Genomic DNA, 15,919 nt, shown 5'->3' with positions numbered 1-15,919 from the left:
GGTGATAGCGCTTGCATCTATTCATTATTTATTTATTTATCTATTTAACTATTTATACACGGGTAAAACATCAGGACTTAAAGTAATTACTAAAATTGCGTTAATTACATTGTTAATAATGGTAATTGAACTGAGTGGAGTGCAATTTGGGCAGAAATCATACGCGTGATTTCAAAATCGAACAAGCGCGCAGCTCGAGTTCGATTTGAAACCACAAGTATGATTTCAGACCAAAATTGCACGACACGAGGTTCAATTACCACTTTATTACATCTATTTTGAAATCGCCCAAATACAGGACTTGGTCAATTCAAATATTTTACTGATGCAGTACTGAGCCGGTTTTTAAATAATAAGGGGAACCGGAAACGCTCTTACATTTTATTTTGTATGCAAAACAGAAAGACTGACGTCATGTGTCAAAAACTCAGTCAAGCGTAAAATGGTACGATTTAGAGCAAAAAATGGTGCGACTGTGAATAAATCGCACCAATTAGAGGCAATCAGATTACAGGGACAACCAGTGATTTCAAATGGACGTAATAAAGATACTAATCTACTACTAATTAAATCTAATAACAACAAAATAAACAATAACGAAGTGCCTGCTTTCCATGAATGCCGTATGATTAATTAACTTATTTATTATCAAAAAGGAAACCCCTGCAGCCGGATTTAGAACTAGCAAGAGTTTATGCTTGCCGCAGATTGGTAAGTAAGCTGTTCCACATCACCGCACCATTACAGCTGAAACTGTTTTTTAGAAAATTGGTACGGGGGATTGAAACAGCTAGTTTGCCCCAAGAGAATAGGTAGACATTGCACTCCGATCAGGAAACATTGATTTCAAATTATCTGGGGAGAGACCATTAAGAGATTAGTAGACCATAGTGGCTGTTTTTAATTCTCGTTGAAGATTGATTTTTGCCAGCCTAGTCACGCCAACAAAGAGATCATCTGCATTGACATCATATGAAGAAGAGGTCAAAATACGCGCAACGCGATTCTGTAGTTTTTGTAGTTAAATGGAAAGAGATTTATTGCAATTCCCCATACGACACTACAGTAATCGAAATGAGGTTGAACTAAAGCATTGTAGATGCATGGGAGCGTTTCAAAAGGAACCAAAGATCTACTTCTCTTCAAGATGCCAATGCCGGAGGCAATTTTTTTCGGAAATATGTTCGATATGTACTCATATTTTCGATATTTTCAGCTGTAGTAGATACTCCAAGAGATTTCGTAAATTCTACTTGTTTGTATAGAATTACTGTCAATAGTAAAAGACGGAAGTCTATTAAAAGTAATTTAACCTTTGCCTTCAGAACCAATGGCCGTAGATTCCGGTGGTTATGTTTAGCAGATACAGGAGATTCCTTGGCGGATTTTTTGCCTAGTTTTCGAGTTTTTCACTCTTGCAAAACCAACACTCCAAGTTCCAACTTGACAAGAAATTAGTGGACTCACGCTGTACATCAAAGCCCACCTATTGATGAGCTGCTAAATCCTGTCCATTTTGATTTTCATTTATTTTCAGCCTCCAGATGTATCGAACCACGATCGGTCCCAGGAATTTATGCAACTTTCAGCAAATCAAAGGTAGTTTGCGTGACAAGGATTTGAAAGGTAATCTGAGAATTTAGGACTGAGTCACAATCCTCGCTGCAGGAGAAGTAATTCAAGAAATCCAAGGAGGAAATTCTTGATCAGACTGACTTCCTCTGGCTCATTATAGTATCCTATAGTGTAGCTTCTCAGTCGTCATCTCAAGTACTGCTGTAACGAACTCGTAAACTAATGTCTTTCATCTTGTTGTTGTTTTTAACGTTGCGTGACATCCCCAATCCCAAATGACATACTACACGCAAGGAGGAAAGTAAAGCGCGGGAAATACTGAATTCTGGGATCTGGGAAGCTGAGCAGCGCGCTTACTTTCGCGCCGTCTTCGATCAATCCTCTTCGGTTGCCGACCACATAATGTGATGGCGTATGTTCTGAGTCAGGTGAGCATTTCTTTTTTCATTCTGAACGTCTCCCGGTCATTTTTTTAGCCCTAATGAGTGATTTGCACGCTCAAGCATGCAGTATATGTTATTAGGGACATGTAGATTACCCAGTCTTCGATACACGATGCGAGAGCGATCGGGAATATCACCCCATGTGCTAGGAGAGTTAAACCTCGCTTGTTCGAAAACTCGAGGTGCGATAAGATATTTCTTTCCCTCAGTATTTTCCTGGGATTTTTCTTGTTTGAAAATCTGCCACGTTCGATGATTTGATTTTGGCGGTGAATAGCTCGCGATACCAAGTATTGAACGGATAGCTAGTTATTGTAATTGATTTCTGCTCTTCAATTGACCTTGCCCGTACGTCTTTTGTTTCCTACGTATGGATCAACTTTGAATGTTATAGTATAAGTTATCGCTAGAGCTTAACTTTTATGCCTGAACTGATATAGAGGTTAATGCCTTGGATATGTTTGTTTGGTTTAGGAATGTAATTATTTCATTCACGTGTCGGTTGTGCATAGTTAAAGCTAAGGCTAATAACTTTAAATGGTTTTTTTAAGCTTGAACTTGCGGTGATTTCTCGGAAAGATTTCCGTATAACCCCATACTAAAAAAAGGCAATAATCCCAAAGGCAATCTGATGTTTTGCCTCTGCTTTCTTTTATCCAAGAATTGTATGCGTAATGGCGCATGGGATTATACGGAAATAAATACAAATTTTTTTTTCTATACCTGCCTGGAGTGTTCCTTATATTATGATAATTTGCAAAGTACGAAATTTTGGAGAATTGAGTCTGCGAACCCATTGATTTTATGAACCAGTTTTTAATGAGTCGGTAAATTCTTGCAGCAGCTAACGTGAGGGGATATCTGGGGTGTAATATCACCATTACATAACTATCATTTTTTAAAATGAATATGAATTCCAGCTTTGCTGTCATTCTCTAAGTGCCAAAATGCATGAATTTGATAGGTCAAAAAGAGCAAGTTCAATGTTGTTTTAAGACACACTGTAATGTTTTTCTTCGTTTTCAAAATACTTGACTATCATATTGTGTCCATTAATGCCGACTGTGAATGCACAGTATACTTTGAGTGTACAACCTTTTATCTACCCCAAGTCTTGATTTCTATTCCTTTCACTGCCGAGATCTCACTGGGTACTCTCCTTACTGTCTGCCATACAATTCTTATGATGTTAGCTCAGAGAATTTGGTATTGGATCAACCAATAATTCTCTAATTGAAATTTTTCTTTATTCTCACCACTTGTCTGCTTGATATCATATTGATATTGTAAGGAGAAATTATGTCCTGGTCACTTATGGAAGTTTAAGGGGTGAACCTTTCAATTCTTGAATGCTGAATCCCTATCATTTTAAAAGTGGTTAAACCTCCTAACAGCAACCAACCTGGGGGAGATAGTGGAAGTTTGTAGAGAGATGACTGTTACATGTATGTAAACTATGTATGTATTTACGAATATTTATACAGGGTAGCCCAGTTTAGCAGATAACTAGCTTAAATGGGGCCCTGTTATGGGGATTGGGTGGTAAAATAGAACATTTTTTAAAGGATATAAAATTTTTGTTTAAAAGATATCTGAAATAAAAGGATCACGATACAATTACCAGTATCAACAGATAACCCAAACATTGGTGTTCTAAGAAAAAATTATTTTTGGATGTCATTGGTGTTGAGCAGAGGTTGTCCTGGTAGAGAAGTTTGAATTAATAACAATGGGGGCTTTATCACCCATCTGTTAGGACAAAAAAGTAGCTCTTTAGAGGCAGCCATCATGGAAAGGTGGCTGATAATGTAGGTTTGACTGTAATTTATGATGAAAGTTATTCAATGGAACCTGCAATCAGTTGAAGTTTTCCTCAAGTAAAGGTGTCCTCTTGATGAATTTAAAGGGTACAAAACTTATAGAAATATCTTTTCCATTGAGACCAAGGTTTATGTTTGTTGAGTAGCAGTGTCCTCTGAAAAGATGAGTCCCAAAAGAGTGGTGGCACAAAATAAATACATTTTCATAGCTGTCTTTCCCATCCAAATTTACCAGTGTAGGGCTTCTCAAAAGCTCAATTGACAATGCTCTGATGATGTTTTCCCAGATGCCTGTGCATTGTAGCACAGGGCAGTTGTTGAAAGAACCTGATGTTCTACCCAAGTTAACTTGTCTATTTGAGAAAGAAATTGTTCATGAGACAACAGAGGTCAGTGTATTTTTTTATAATTCTGTTACTGCGTTGATTATAGAAACATTTTTCACAGGTCAATTACTGCTAAACTCTGATTTTCCAGGGAAAAGCCCAATAGGCCTGAGAAAAGGATAATGTAATAATGCAACAGTAGTCAATTTGATTGGGCTTAGTAAAATTGACCTGTCAGAGAAACAAACAAAAGACAAAAAGGATAATGTAACAATGCAACAGTAGTCAGTTTGATTGGGCTTAGTAAAATTGACCTGTCAGAGAAACAAACAAAAGACAAAAAGGATAATGTAATAATGCAACAGTAGTCAGTTTGATTGGGCTTAGTAAAATTGACCTGTCAGAGAAACAAACAAAAGAAAATTATACAAGAATGTTAAAGGTAGCTTAACTGTTTGGTATTTTGTCAGTTACTTGTACAGTATGTTTTGAACTTTATCTGAGAGTTGCCATGCATATTGTCCATGAGGATAAAAGCTTTGTTTATACATGTCTAGCCTCACTGTGAAACAAAGTTTGCTTGTGTAAGAGCAATGCAACTTATAGCAAGGGACTCGAAGTGCCACCACAAATTAAGGTCTTTTTAATTCAGAAACAACTTATGTGGTGCTAAACCTTTGCAAGAAAAGGATGAAAAAATGAGACCTCATTTTGACACTTAAATTCCTTTAAAAACTAACAGAACGTCAAAGAAAGCAATTGTGTGGAGCCTCAAGAAAAAAATGGGGAGGAATTAATGATTGCCCATTGTGAGGTAAAACTGTTATTGTCTTGCTTTTGAAGCATAGCTGATAAATAGGGTTCTTGTTAAGTGCTTGATGCTAGCTAAAAAGCTGGCTGCCTTTATTTCTGAGCTGCCTAGTGGTTAAATTAGTGTGTGAAAGGTAAATTGCAACGAAAAATAACACAAGTCACTGCTACAAAAATTTCCTTGAACAGAAAACTTTCTTGAAAGCCGTTGTCACATTCCACAAAAACAATCTTTTTATGTACATTTTTTCTCTGGTCAAGCACTCTTCCAATCTCTACCCAATGTGTGTTTACCCAATCAACCATTCACCTTATTGCATTGCGGATACTTCCAAAGAATGCATGAAAGAGCATTCTAGAACCTCTTCAGTCATTTATGTTTTGGGAAGAGCATGCTCAAGACCTTAAGAAGGAGCTCTCAAATTGGCAGCTGCTTACCCCATGCAGTTAGCCACCTGCTTCCTGATTTATTGAGAACCCTGGCTAAAATAGCTGAATGTTCTAAAATGAGTTAGCCATTTAAATTCTTAAAACTTCATTTCTCAAAATTTCAGGTTTCTGAAATTGCCTGTATCATCAAACTTCAAGATGGCAGTACGGAAGAAGACAAGGAAAAAAGAGAAATAGTTATTGATATTGTTTCTTGTGAGGTAACATTTTAAGTTATTTGAGGCAACAATTAAATCAGAGCAACAAGAACAGTGAAATGATCTCAACAGTTAAAGTGTTGTCATACTATTGTTATATTTCACAGGATCAGGAGATGGCTTTTGATATGAAACCCAAAGCTAATGATGATATTATGACTCAAACTAATTCCATCCTTAGTGAGGTGAGAGTGTGTTTTACTTTAGAAAAGTTCATAAGAGATTATGTTTTAAGACGTATTAAAGTTCACAAGGCAACCAGGTGGGCAATCACACATACAGGGCTCGACACTAACAGAGCCAACTAGCCACAGACTACTCAGGGTTCCCATGCTCTTTGAAAGTCCTTGAATTAATTTTTTTGTTTTCAAGTACTTGAAAACTCTTGAATTTAGACTCAGGTCCTTGAAAATTTCTGAAAAATCCTTGAAAATAAGTGCAGATGAATCAAAATCGAAGTGTCTTTTGTTTTCAGTGTTGAAAGTGTAAGTTTCTAGCACAAATCGAAAACGAGTTTTCCTTTCAAATCCCATGTCTGAATATGATGTTTGACACACAATTTATATATATTTTGTGCCTGATTGGTGTATTGAAAATAACCTTGGTTACCTAGTACATGAGCGCTCTGATGTGCATGGCATGTTTGAAGTCATGCTCATTGGACTTTTTGGCCAGTCCTGCACACAATGTTTTTTATTTGTGTTAGCTCCTATTTAATTTAATTCAGAAGGTCCTTTAATTTGAGAGCTAAGGTCCTTGAAAATGACCTAAAAAGTCTTTGGAAGTCCTTGAATTGGGTTCCTTAAAAAATGCAAGAACCCTGACTAGTAGAAGTTCAGTTTTGGCTACTGGTTTTTTGTTTCCACTAGCAAGTTTGGCAAGTAAACGGACTGAAATTGTTGTAACATCTAAGTTGTCACTAGCCACTTGGCTAGTAGGTTGAAGAATTAGTTTCGAGCCCGACATAGGCAGATTTTAAGTCAGTATTTTTGTGGCTGCCATGTGGATAGATGTGACAAGGGTTTGTTAACAAGCTAATTGTACTCTCTTCTATTTCTTAGGTGTTTCAGATCAATTCTGATGTTAAACTGGAAGTGAATGGCAATGAAGATCAATTTGTAGACATTATTTCTTGTGAGGTAACTTGTGTACTTGTGTCTATCAAGTCAGAAATATATTCTGGAAACACAAATTTCTGTTCAAAATGTTAGCTTTGGCAGTGTTGCATAAATTGTTTCTCAGCAAGCATCTGTAAACCCATAATGGTTTTAATGACTTGTGACATAAACCTGTTTTTGGGTGCTATCAAGAGGGGCCTTTTAAGTTTTGTTGAACCTTCTGCAAATGACTTGCCATTACAAAATTTACATGCACAGTTCCAGGTTCCATTCTCTGGATTAATTGGTGGCTTTTTTAAGTTGCTAAGTTTGGTGGACAGCACCTATTACCTTGCTACTTTTAAAATTCTTATCTGTAGCAGCATATCGCTTAACATACAAAATTAAAAGCTCTTAAGCCAGCCAACTTTTCTAGCTAAGTGAAAGAAATTTCCTAGGGTTTCCTTACATTTAGTTGTTGTATTGGTGGTTGAAAATGGATGATTTTTTTGCGAACAACTCACACTCTATTCCATTAAATGGAAACCTCATGAATAGCTGAGTGCTTAGTACTCTATAACTGGAGTTACATTGAAATTCAATTTAACGCTATCAAAAATAGAAAAGGACGGACAGGTACAAAAAAATGTTAACTTAAAAAATGATTTAATTGATCCATTGTGATAACGTCAGGGGGAAAAGTTGGTTACTCTTCCATTCTTCATGCATATCAACGTTGGGGAATGTTACAGTATGCTTGTTGGACTGACTTATTGAATAAATACCTGAAACATGAGGTTGCTTTTAACAATTGTTTTGTTATTTTATCTCCATCAAGGATGTCAAGGAAGCTATTGTAACCTCCAATGCTGGTACCATGCAAAACAAACCAAAACTTAAAGAATTTATTATTCCCTTGCAGGTAAGAGCCATTAGTTATCGATAATAATTTACTCGCAGGGTTTCCTTTAGTTACTTTTTATGTACTCCTTCCTGTTTTCTTTTGTGGTAATGAAAGATCACATTTCTGCTACCCCACTTATGAATTTTATGACATGTGGGTGACCTGCTTGAATACCTGTTATACCTACTGATAAAAAATAAAAGCTGGGAAACTAGTTACTCTCTTTTACCAATGACTGCTGAAGGGAAATACTGTAGGATGGCTGCTGTGGGATATTTTAAGCCTGGTTAGCTCAGGTTTTAGAGCGCTGCACTGCCACGTGGGAGGTTTAGGGTTCCAGCCCCAGACCTGACCAACACTCACGGTCTTAAAGTTAGTGAGGAGAATGTACTGCCTTTGATATGACATCTGCAAATGATTAGATGACGTAGTCTTCTTGGATAAGGGTGATAAACCAAAGGCTCAGTTGTGGTCAAAGTTGGCCAAAGTTGTTGCGGTCTGACCTTAATTCCAAAATTGGGAGAGAGCATCTGCAAAAAAATTCCTACAAATGTTGTCCCCCACAATGTGTTTTAAAGTGACATGAACTAATGGAGATGGTGCCATCAAAACCCTTCAGGATGATGTTTCTTATTATTATTGTTACACATGAGAATATCATAGTTGGTTTTACACTCTTTGACTGGCTACCCTCAATTAATTTCTTACATTTAAGGCTGTTTAGTGTCCACCAGGCGACTTTTGATGTTTTCCCCCATTCTGTTCAGTTTTGCTCTTTTGCCCTCCGTTTTTTTTTTTTATAATCTTAATTGTAAATGAAGAGAACTCTTATCTTGTAATTTCAGAAACTACGGGTTTCTACAAATTATGTCAACAAAAAGCCTGAAGTGGAGGAAGATGAGTACATTTGTAAGTTGCTTTATTTCAGTGGCGCATTTTGTTCAGAAAACATGAGGAAAAAGATACATGTGTATTCTTAGGCACTTCACTAAAATCTTGACTTTGACAGTGAGGCAATCATATTGAGGGGGAAGACTCACACAAAGATAGTTTCATGCATTTTCTCTCATCTCCAGGTAGAATTAGGATAGTTGTTCATGTGTTTGTCCAATTTCTGAAACATTTTAACTGACATAATTTGGTGGTCATTTTAGTTTGTAATCACTGTGACAAACTGCGTATTGGTGATTGTTCAGTTCATGGAGGCCTCAGATGGATAAAGGAACCAACAGCTGTTATGGAAAAGGATGGGTTGACTAGGGCAAGGTCAACCATTCCAAGTAGCATGGATTTGAAGATTTCAAGTATTCCTGGTTAGATATGTTTTCTAGCTGTCATCTTTCATTAGTTTTTCAGAAGACAAAAAAGTGAACTGATAAAAACTACAGGACTTGCCTATGAATTCAGTTAAAGAGGTTTGGAAATGTTAGAAATGTTTGAACCATTTGAAATTGTGTTATTTGCTTGCCAAATTTAGAATTTTCAGGCCAATGAGTAGTTTCTATTGTTTGTGTTTTCCTTTGATAGAAGGATTAAACTTTTGTATGCTGGTAATTGCTCAAATTTAGAATATAGAGTATAGTTTATATCTGACCACTTGCAGCCCAGAGGCTGAATTACGGGTGCAGTGTAAGGTTGAGAACAGACGTCAGCATATCAGGCGCCTCTGGCAGCCGCTTCAGTCTATCGATCTCACCTTCCCACCCATCCCACCCCAGGGGAGGACATCCATCACACAGTAATCTCGTGTGTGGGAAATTAACGTCTCCTACCCCAACCCTGCAAGAGACGGGACCTCCATTTATTCGTCCCTATCCGAGAAGACTAGAATCTCTAACCATTTCTTGATGTTATAGAAAGGTAGCAAAGTCTTCTCGATTAATTTAAGACCTTGAGTGTTGGTCCGGCCGGAGCTCGAACCCTCGACCTCCCGCACAACAGTCCAGTGCTATATCCACTGAGCTAACCGGGAGGCGGTTAGCTCAATTTTGTTCACTCTGCCTACCCACAACGGAAGGAAAATGTTATACCAGAAGAGCTCAATTAAACAGTGTGAACCTTTAGGATATGATAAATGATACAGAAAGCGCACTATGGTGACAGTGATAGATACCAAAAACAGAATAAAGTAAATCAGTAAATTAACAGCCAGGAAGAGCCAACCATATGTAGCTATGCCATAATCTCAGCGAATCAGCATGGTACAGCTAACTTACACAGAGCTGGTATTCTCTACTAAGGCCAAAAGAAGACTAATTCTTTGGGTTTTTTTATTTGGTTCTAACTTGTTGATATAATCAAATTGACTTGTACTGCCCTCCACCGACCCATTATCAACTACTATTAACTCAACTGTTAAAACTAAATTTCAAGTATCTTGTAGTACCCCCACCAACGCAGGACCATAGTCATTAGAACCTTACCCCCTTTATTAACATGATTACTGATTTCTTTGTTTGTAGATGCTGGTCTAGGGATCTTTGCCAAAGAAAGATTCGAAGCAGATGTTGTGTTCGGCCCCTACTGGGGTGATAAGATTGATGTGGCAGATTTAACACCAAATATGGATCAGAGCTATATGTGGGATGTAAGCATTACCTTATTTATAGCATCCACATACTTGTTTCTGACAAAAATAAATAACGTACAACTTTGGTAAATGCTTTTGATGGCGATGAAACAGGCGAATAAAAGCATTGCGAGGAGCGATGTCGTGACACAAGTATAACTAGCATGATAATTGGGCGAAACAACTTCACAGACAAAACCACAGGGCCACACTATCATCCAAGAAGGGTCTTAGAGTTGATGCGATGGCTCAATATCAATACATCAGTTAGGTTAATAAAGAAATTGCAATCATCTCGTGAAGCGTCCATGAGTAGCACGTATGCGCCCGCATTTCACTTGGAGTACCATCTCAATATGCAACCTGGGTTGTGTGCTTGGGTTTGTTTGTGTCGCATTCTCTAACTAAACTTTATCCTTTCTACTAAACCACAGCTTTTTTCGTCACTTTCAGATAATTGAAAATGGACGTGTCACTCACGTTGTCGATGCTCGCGGTGAAGAACACAGTAACTGGCTGCGCTTCGTCAACTGTGCTCGTAATGAAGATGAGCAGAATCTTGTAGCCTTCCAGTTCCGGGGTGAAATCTATTATCGTTCCTTCAAGACAATAGAGCCCGGAATGGAGCTCCTAGTGTGGTATGGAGACAAATATGCATGTGATTTGGCCATCTTAAACAAAGACACCACAAGAAAAATGGAAGGCAAGCGCCCTGTTCTGTTTTTTCTGTTTTCTTTGAATTCACTTAAATTAATTGTTCTAGGAAAAGCAAATGGCAACTGTCGGTGCTTATATTTTTTGCAGTGCGGTTTTAATGTTTATTGCTTTTCTTACAGGTGGACCGATACAGTGCCAAAAGTGTTTCGTGGTGTGTTCTGGGCCAGTTTCTTTTGCCAACCACAACAAGTTCCGTTGCCAACTGAACAATGATCATCACCGTTGGCGGTGCATACACTGCGACAGAAGTTTTAAAGATCAAAAACGTCTTCATTTTCACAAGTACATCCATAAAGGGGTAAAGCCGTTCACATGTGGAGTTTGTGGTAGCGTGTTCGCATTTAAATCATCGAAGGATAGGCATCACAAACAGATGCACTCGGCGGTAACATCGAACTGCCGTTGCAGCATGTGTTCCAGTGTATTCAACAATAAAAGCAGGCTCTGGCAGCACGAAAGGACAGTTCATGCGGTAAAACGTTTGTCCGATGGCTCCTTTGAATGTTTAGAGTGCCAGAAGCGTTTTACCCAATTGGTGAACCTACAGAGGCACAGGAAACAGAAGGCGCACTCTGATTCTAAAGAATTTAGCTGTAAAACATGTAGTAAGGTTTTCAAGAAGGAAGAAAATTTGGTTAGACATGAAGCTCTGCACAAACCTTCAGGACCCTTTACATGTTCCGAATGCGGGAAATTTTGCCTGTCTAGCAATGACTTACGCAAACACATACTTCATAACCATGCTAAGGTGGACGCCAACAAAGCTGTAGAGGGATCTAAGTCTGACAAAGAAGTAAATATCACACAGGGTTCTTCCGAAAAGCGCAAAGTTAGGGATACATTGGATTGTCACATTTGTAAAAAGGAGTTTCTCTATACCTTTACCTATTCTAAACACATGCGCGAAAAGCATCCGCGATATAAGGTTGCTAGGTGCGGTATATGTTCAAAGGTTTGCAATGATAAACGTCGTTTGGCTTTACATATGGCCACCAGACATCGAAAATCAAAGAGCAGTGCCAAATTGAAACCGATCGTTTCCGACAGTGGAGGAAAAGCATCAAAAGGTATGTATCAGTGCGATCTTTGCCCAAAAAAGTTCACGTTGCTCGAGTCATTGGCTGCACATATTGGTCATCATAACCGGCGAAAAATTTTAGACAATCACAGGTCTTGTAAAAGGAAAGTTCTCGCTAAGCCGTCCTTGAATGGAAAGTCTTCTCCTAAGCTTGGTCCAACCGCAACCTTCAACTGTAAAGTCTGTAACAAGTCATTTGAAACTTGGACTTCTTTACGTTCCCACGTCGCCTACCACAGCCGTAGTCCTTCCCAAAGTAGTGAAAAGGCTTCTGGTGAGCTTCTTCCAAGTTCTTCACGGCAAGATCGCCTCACCTTAAGAAATACTGCTGGTTCAACTTTCAGTTGTAAAGTCTGCAACAAATCATTTGAAAGTTTGACTTCCTTGCGATCCCACATCGCTCACCACAGCCGCAGGCCTTCCCAGAGTGGTGACAAGTCTTTTTGTGAGCCCCTCTCAAGCTCTTCAAGGCAAGCAAAGCCCCCTTTAAGAAGTGCTGCAAGTTCAGCTTTTGATTGTAGAATCTGCAACAAGTCATTTAAATCTGTGAAGGCCTTACGCTGCCATAGCACCGACCACTGCCATAGTCCATCTCAGAAGAGTTTGAAGTCTTTAACTGCTTTTACCAGTGATGCATTTCCTTCGAGTTCCTCGTCGCAAGTTCGGCAGAAGATTCCTCAGCCCAGCAAAGATTTATCTGGCACTCAGTTGGTGCCAGGTTCAAAGAAAAGTGTATCATTAGTGAGCCCCTCAAAGCAGTTTATTTGTGAAGTATGTGGGAAAGGATTTCATCTGAAGAAAACTCTGCAATCTCATAGAGGACACCACTTCCGGAATCGTCACATGTTAAATAAACACGGCAACCGTTCTGCTTCTCAGTCAAAGAGTAAGACAATGGACGCTTCAAAATTTAAATGCCGCCATTGTGTCAAGCACTTCATGACATACAGTGGGCTCTCCAAACACATGCGGAAGTTACACGTTGACTTCAGTTTCTCTTCCCAAAGCAGTGCGAGTAAAATGAAGTTTACGAGTGTTACTAGGAAGTGTAGACACTGCAGCAGCGAGTTCCAGACTGCCGATGGCTTGCGTAAACATCTGAGGAACAAACACCCGAAGCAGATGCATGATCCCGATGAAGAGTGTAGGCCAAGAAGAATAAACGAGTATAAAACCACCACTGTTAACAAAAAACAATGTCGTCGTTGCAAAGTTAAATTCTTTCCTTCTCAAAGTGTCAAGCGATCGTACTGTATGCGCTGCTGTAGGAACTTGAGCAGCGCAAGTGAATCTATTAGTCCACCATCTAGGCAGTCATCTATTAACAGTAATATTCAGAAGAATGTGCAGTCCATTGGACGGAAAAGAAATCTAAATCATTTATCGATGTCATCCAAAAAGATATCAATGAGGGCTTTCCAGTGCTACTACTGTCAGGAGGGTTGTTCAACAATTAACAGTCTCTTCAAACATATGATAGTTGTTCACCGAAATGACTTTGGATCGAATCCCGCTGGTTCCCGTAAACCCTTGGATTATCTGTCAGAAAATGAAGCCCAAAACAACACTAGGAACATGCAAAACTTTCAGACCAAGACCTGCCTTTGGAGTTGCCAGTACTGCAATAAACAACTTCAGACTGAGAGTGGCTTAAGGAAACATGTCAAGAACATACACGGAAAAAAGGTTCACGTTTCTAATCAAAGGACTAAGTTAGAGAAGAACAACTGCAATGAAAGTAGTGATAGCAACATGGCTGAGTCAACACGCGTTTGTCGACTTTGTAAAGTTAACTTTTCCTGTAACAAAAGTCGTGACTGCTTAAGTTGTAGCGGAAAACTGTTGAGCCAAAAGAGTGTTAGTAGTTCGCAGATAGAAGAGAGAAGAAGTCGCCCACATCGTTCAACGACACTTTCAACAAGGAATGATGTAGGGGCATTTAGGTGTTTGTACTGCCGTAAAGGTTTCTCTACAATTAACAGCTTCTACAAGCACTCGGTGATTGCACACAGTCACTCTCCCAAGAAACCGTTCAGTAGCCAAGTTTCAAGTGATTCCAACAGCAATTCTATTCAGTGCGTACCGACAAATTTTGCTCCTTGGAAATGTGAGGACTGTGGTAAAAGATTCCAGAGCTCCAGTGGTTTTACCAGGCATGTCGCGAATAAACATGGTAAGAAAAGGAGGTCTAGTGTGGGCCGCGAGTGTCAATCAAAAGGAAAGTGTAACTCAAAAGGAAATAGTCGCCAATTGGTTAAAGGAAAAAAGCCTCCTCTACAAATCACAGCGTCAGAAACTATTAGTAATTGTGAAAAGGGCAATGCTCCACTCAGCGCCCGACTTTCCCCAGCTGCAACAGTGATGAGCGAGACGGTCACAAACAAATTGCTTCGCAAAAGGACAAAACGCACCAATTTAACTTGTCGTTACAAGTGTAAACAATGTGAGAAAAGCTTCACCTCCAGTTCTGGACGTTGGAGGCATATGAATGCGATGCATAAGAAGAAAAATGAAAGATGTGAAGGAGTCTTACCTGCAATTCAAAATTTCAAGCAAAAATCAGATGGAAGAGCTTTTCCGTGCGAGTCCTCCCCCATGAAATTTTCTTGTCTTGGTGATCATTCTAAGGATGTTATGCTAGTCCATTCACGAAAAAATATCCCTTCACCGTCCAAAGTTTGCCATCTAAAACTCGACGCGTCCGGTGAAAGTTCAGCTATGAGAGACGAGAAATCGTTTTGCCACCAAGATTGTATTTGCTTTGAAGGAAGGGCGCCCAATGCGAGCCGCGACCGTCAGCAAGAACACGAGAAAGCAAGGTGGCTTAACAGGAGATCAGAAGGGAAACTTAATGGCTTTGTATCCAATCTGAAAGATCCGATGTGTGCGGATCGAAGTCTCGATTCATCCGCGCCCTTAATTACTGTAACGAGCGTTGAGAGTCTGTCTAATAAGATTCATGACGGAAAGTCATCCAAGCAGCATAGCTCCTCTTCGTTGGGCGATGTTCATCCGTCTTATTGTGGTTCCAACCACCGCATAAAAGTTTTACCCACGTTGAGAGTAAACAGCTCACCATACAAATGTGTAATTGATTGCGACAGTTCCTCTACGAAAAGGAAACTATTGGAACACAGCAACAAAAGTCACAGTGGTAACGCTTTATCCAGCAGCAACGGACTGTCAAGGCCGGCGTTGAGAAACATTACATGTTTGCAAAACGGCAACGAGGTATGTTGCTGAAGCGGACTGTTACGTAAACGAAGGAAGGGAAACTAACAAGTGGCATCTGAGGAAGTCGCCAGCGGTTTAACTGGAATTTCAACGAGAAATGGAAGAACACTAATTGTAGCGCCCTGTTTGCAATCAAATATTCGATTTTAACTGTGCAAGCTGAGCAAAGTAACAGAATCATTCCAACGATTCTGGAATTCCTACTCATAAGAAAAACCATAAGGATGTACCTCTGGCACTCCCTTAGACAGTTTTCCCATGATGATGTTTATTGTATATAAAATGAAAATAGGCATCGAAAATTTACTTTCCTTATGCTTTACTTTTATCGATGGCTTTAGAAAAAGTGATTTTATTGTAATCTGTTTTTAGCGCTATAAATAAGATATTTCCATGTCTTTTACTCGCACAGTTATTGTGAATGTTGAAGATTTGAATATAATATTAACCCAAAACACGTTTGCAAGGTTTAGTCTAACTCTTTCTATAGTTTTATGCATATCCAGTATTAATAAATTTATTCTATGAAATTCCCCTTTGTGTCTAGACAAGTATTTTGGCAACTTCTTTTAGCTGACCATGTGATCGGTTGATAGTCGGCCCGAACGCATCGCTCGGATTATACGCGTTGATTATTTGTTGTCGGAGGCTTCCATTTGAGAGGCCGTTGGCAATAATCTGTACCGAAAATGTTTCCAG

At 39.1% G+C, this 15,919-nt stretch overlaps 1 protein-coding gene across 1 annotated transcript; it reads left to right on the top strand.

Moving 5' to 3' along the window:
- The first annotated feature begins 232 nt into the window (after positions 1–232).
- Positions 233–15,750, top strand: LOC111324716 (uncharacterized). Its single transcript, XM_022928341.2, has 13 exons — positions 233–711; positions 1,538–2,003; positions 4,126–4,227; positions 4,907–4,978; positions 5,529–5,624; positions 5,729–5,806; positions 6,683–6,760; positions 7,557–7,640; positions 8,468–8,531; positions 8,777–8,935; positions 10,085–10,209; positions 10,645–10,894; positions 11,028–15,750. The coding sequence occupies exons 2-13, from the start codon at positions 1,983–1,985 to the stop codon at positions 15,227–15,229; spliced, it is 5,331 nt and encodes a 1,776-aa protein (XP_022784076.2). The 5' UTR covers positions 233–711; positions 1,538–1,982; the 3' UTR covers positions 15,230–15,750.
- The last annotated feature ends 169 nt before the right edge of the window (positions 15,751–15,919 follow it).

This window comes from Stylophora pistillata, chromosome 1 (genome assembly GCF_964205215.1).
Source record: "Stylophora pistillata chromosome 1, jaStyPist1.2, whole genome shotgun sequence".
NCBI classification, from domain to species: domain Eukaryota; kingdom Metazoa; phylum Cnidaria; class Anthozoa; order Scleractinia; family Pocilloporidae; genus Stylophora; species Stylophora pistillata.
Note: the sequence above shows the minus strand (reverse complement) of the source record. Positions and strands in the feature narration are given on the sequence as shown.

Excerpts from the sequence above, each read along its gene's own strand:
- LOC111324716 (XM_022928341.2), top strand. The coding sequence starts at position 1,983 with ATGGCGTATGTTCTGAGTCAG. Across the intron at positions 8,532-8,776 it reads GGAGGAAGATGAGTACATTT|TTTGTAATCACTGTGACAAA; the intron begins GTAAGTTGCTTT and ends TGGTCATTTTAG. Across the intron at positions 10,895-11,027 it reads CACCACAAGAAAAATGGAAG|GTGGACCGATACAGTGCCAA; the intron begins GCAAGCGCCCTG and ends CTTTTCTTACAG.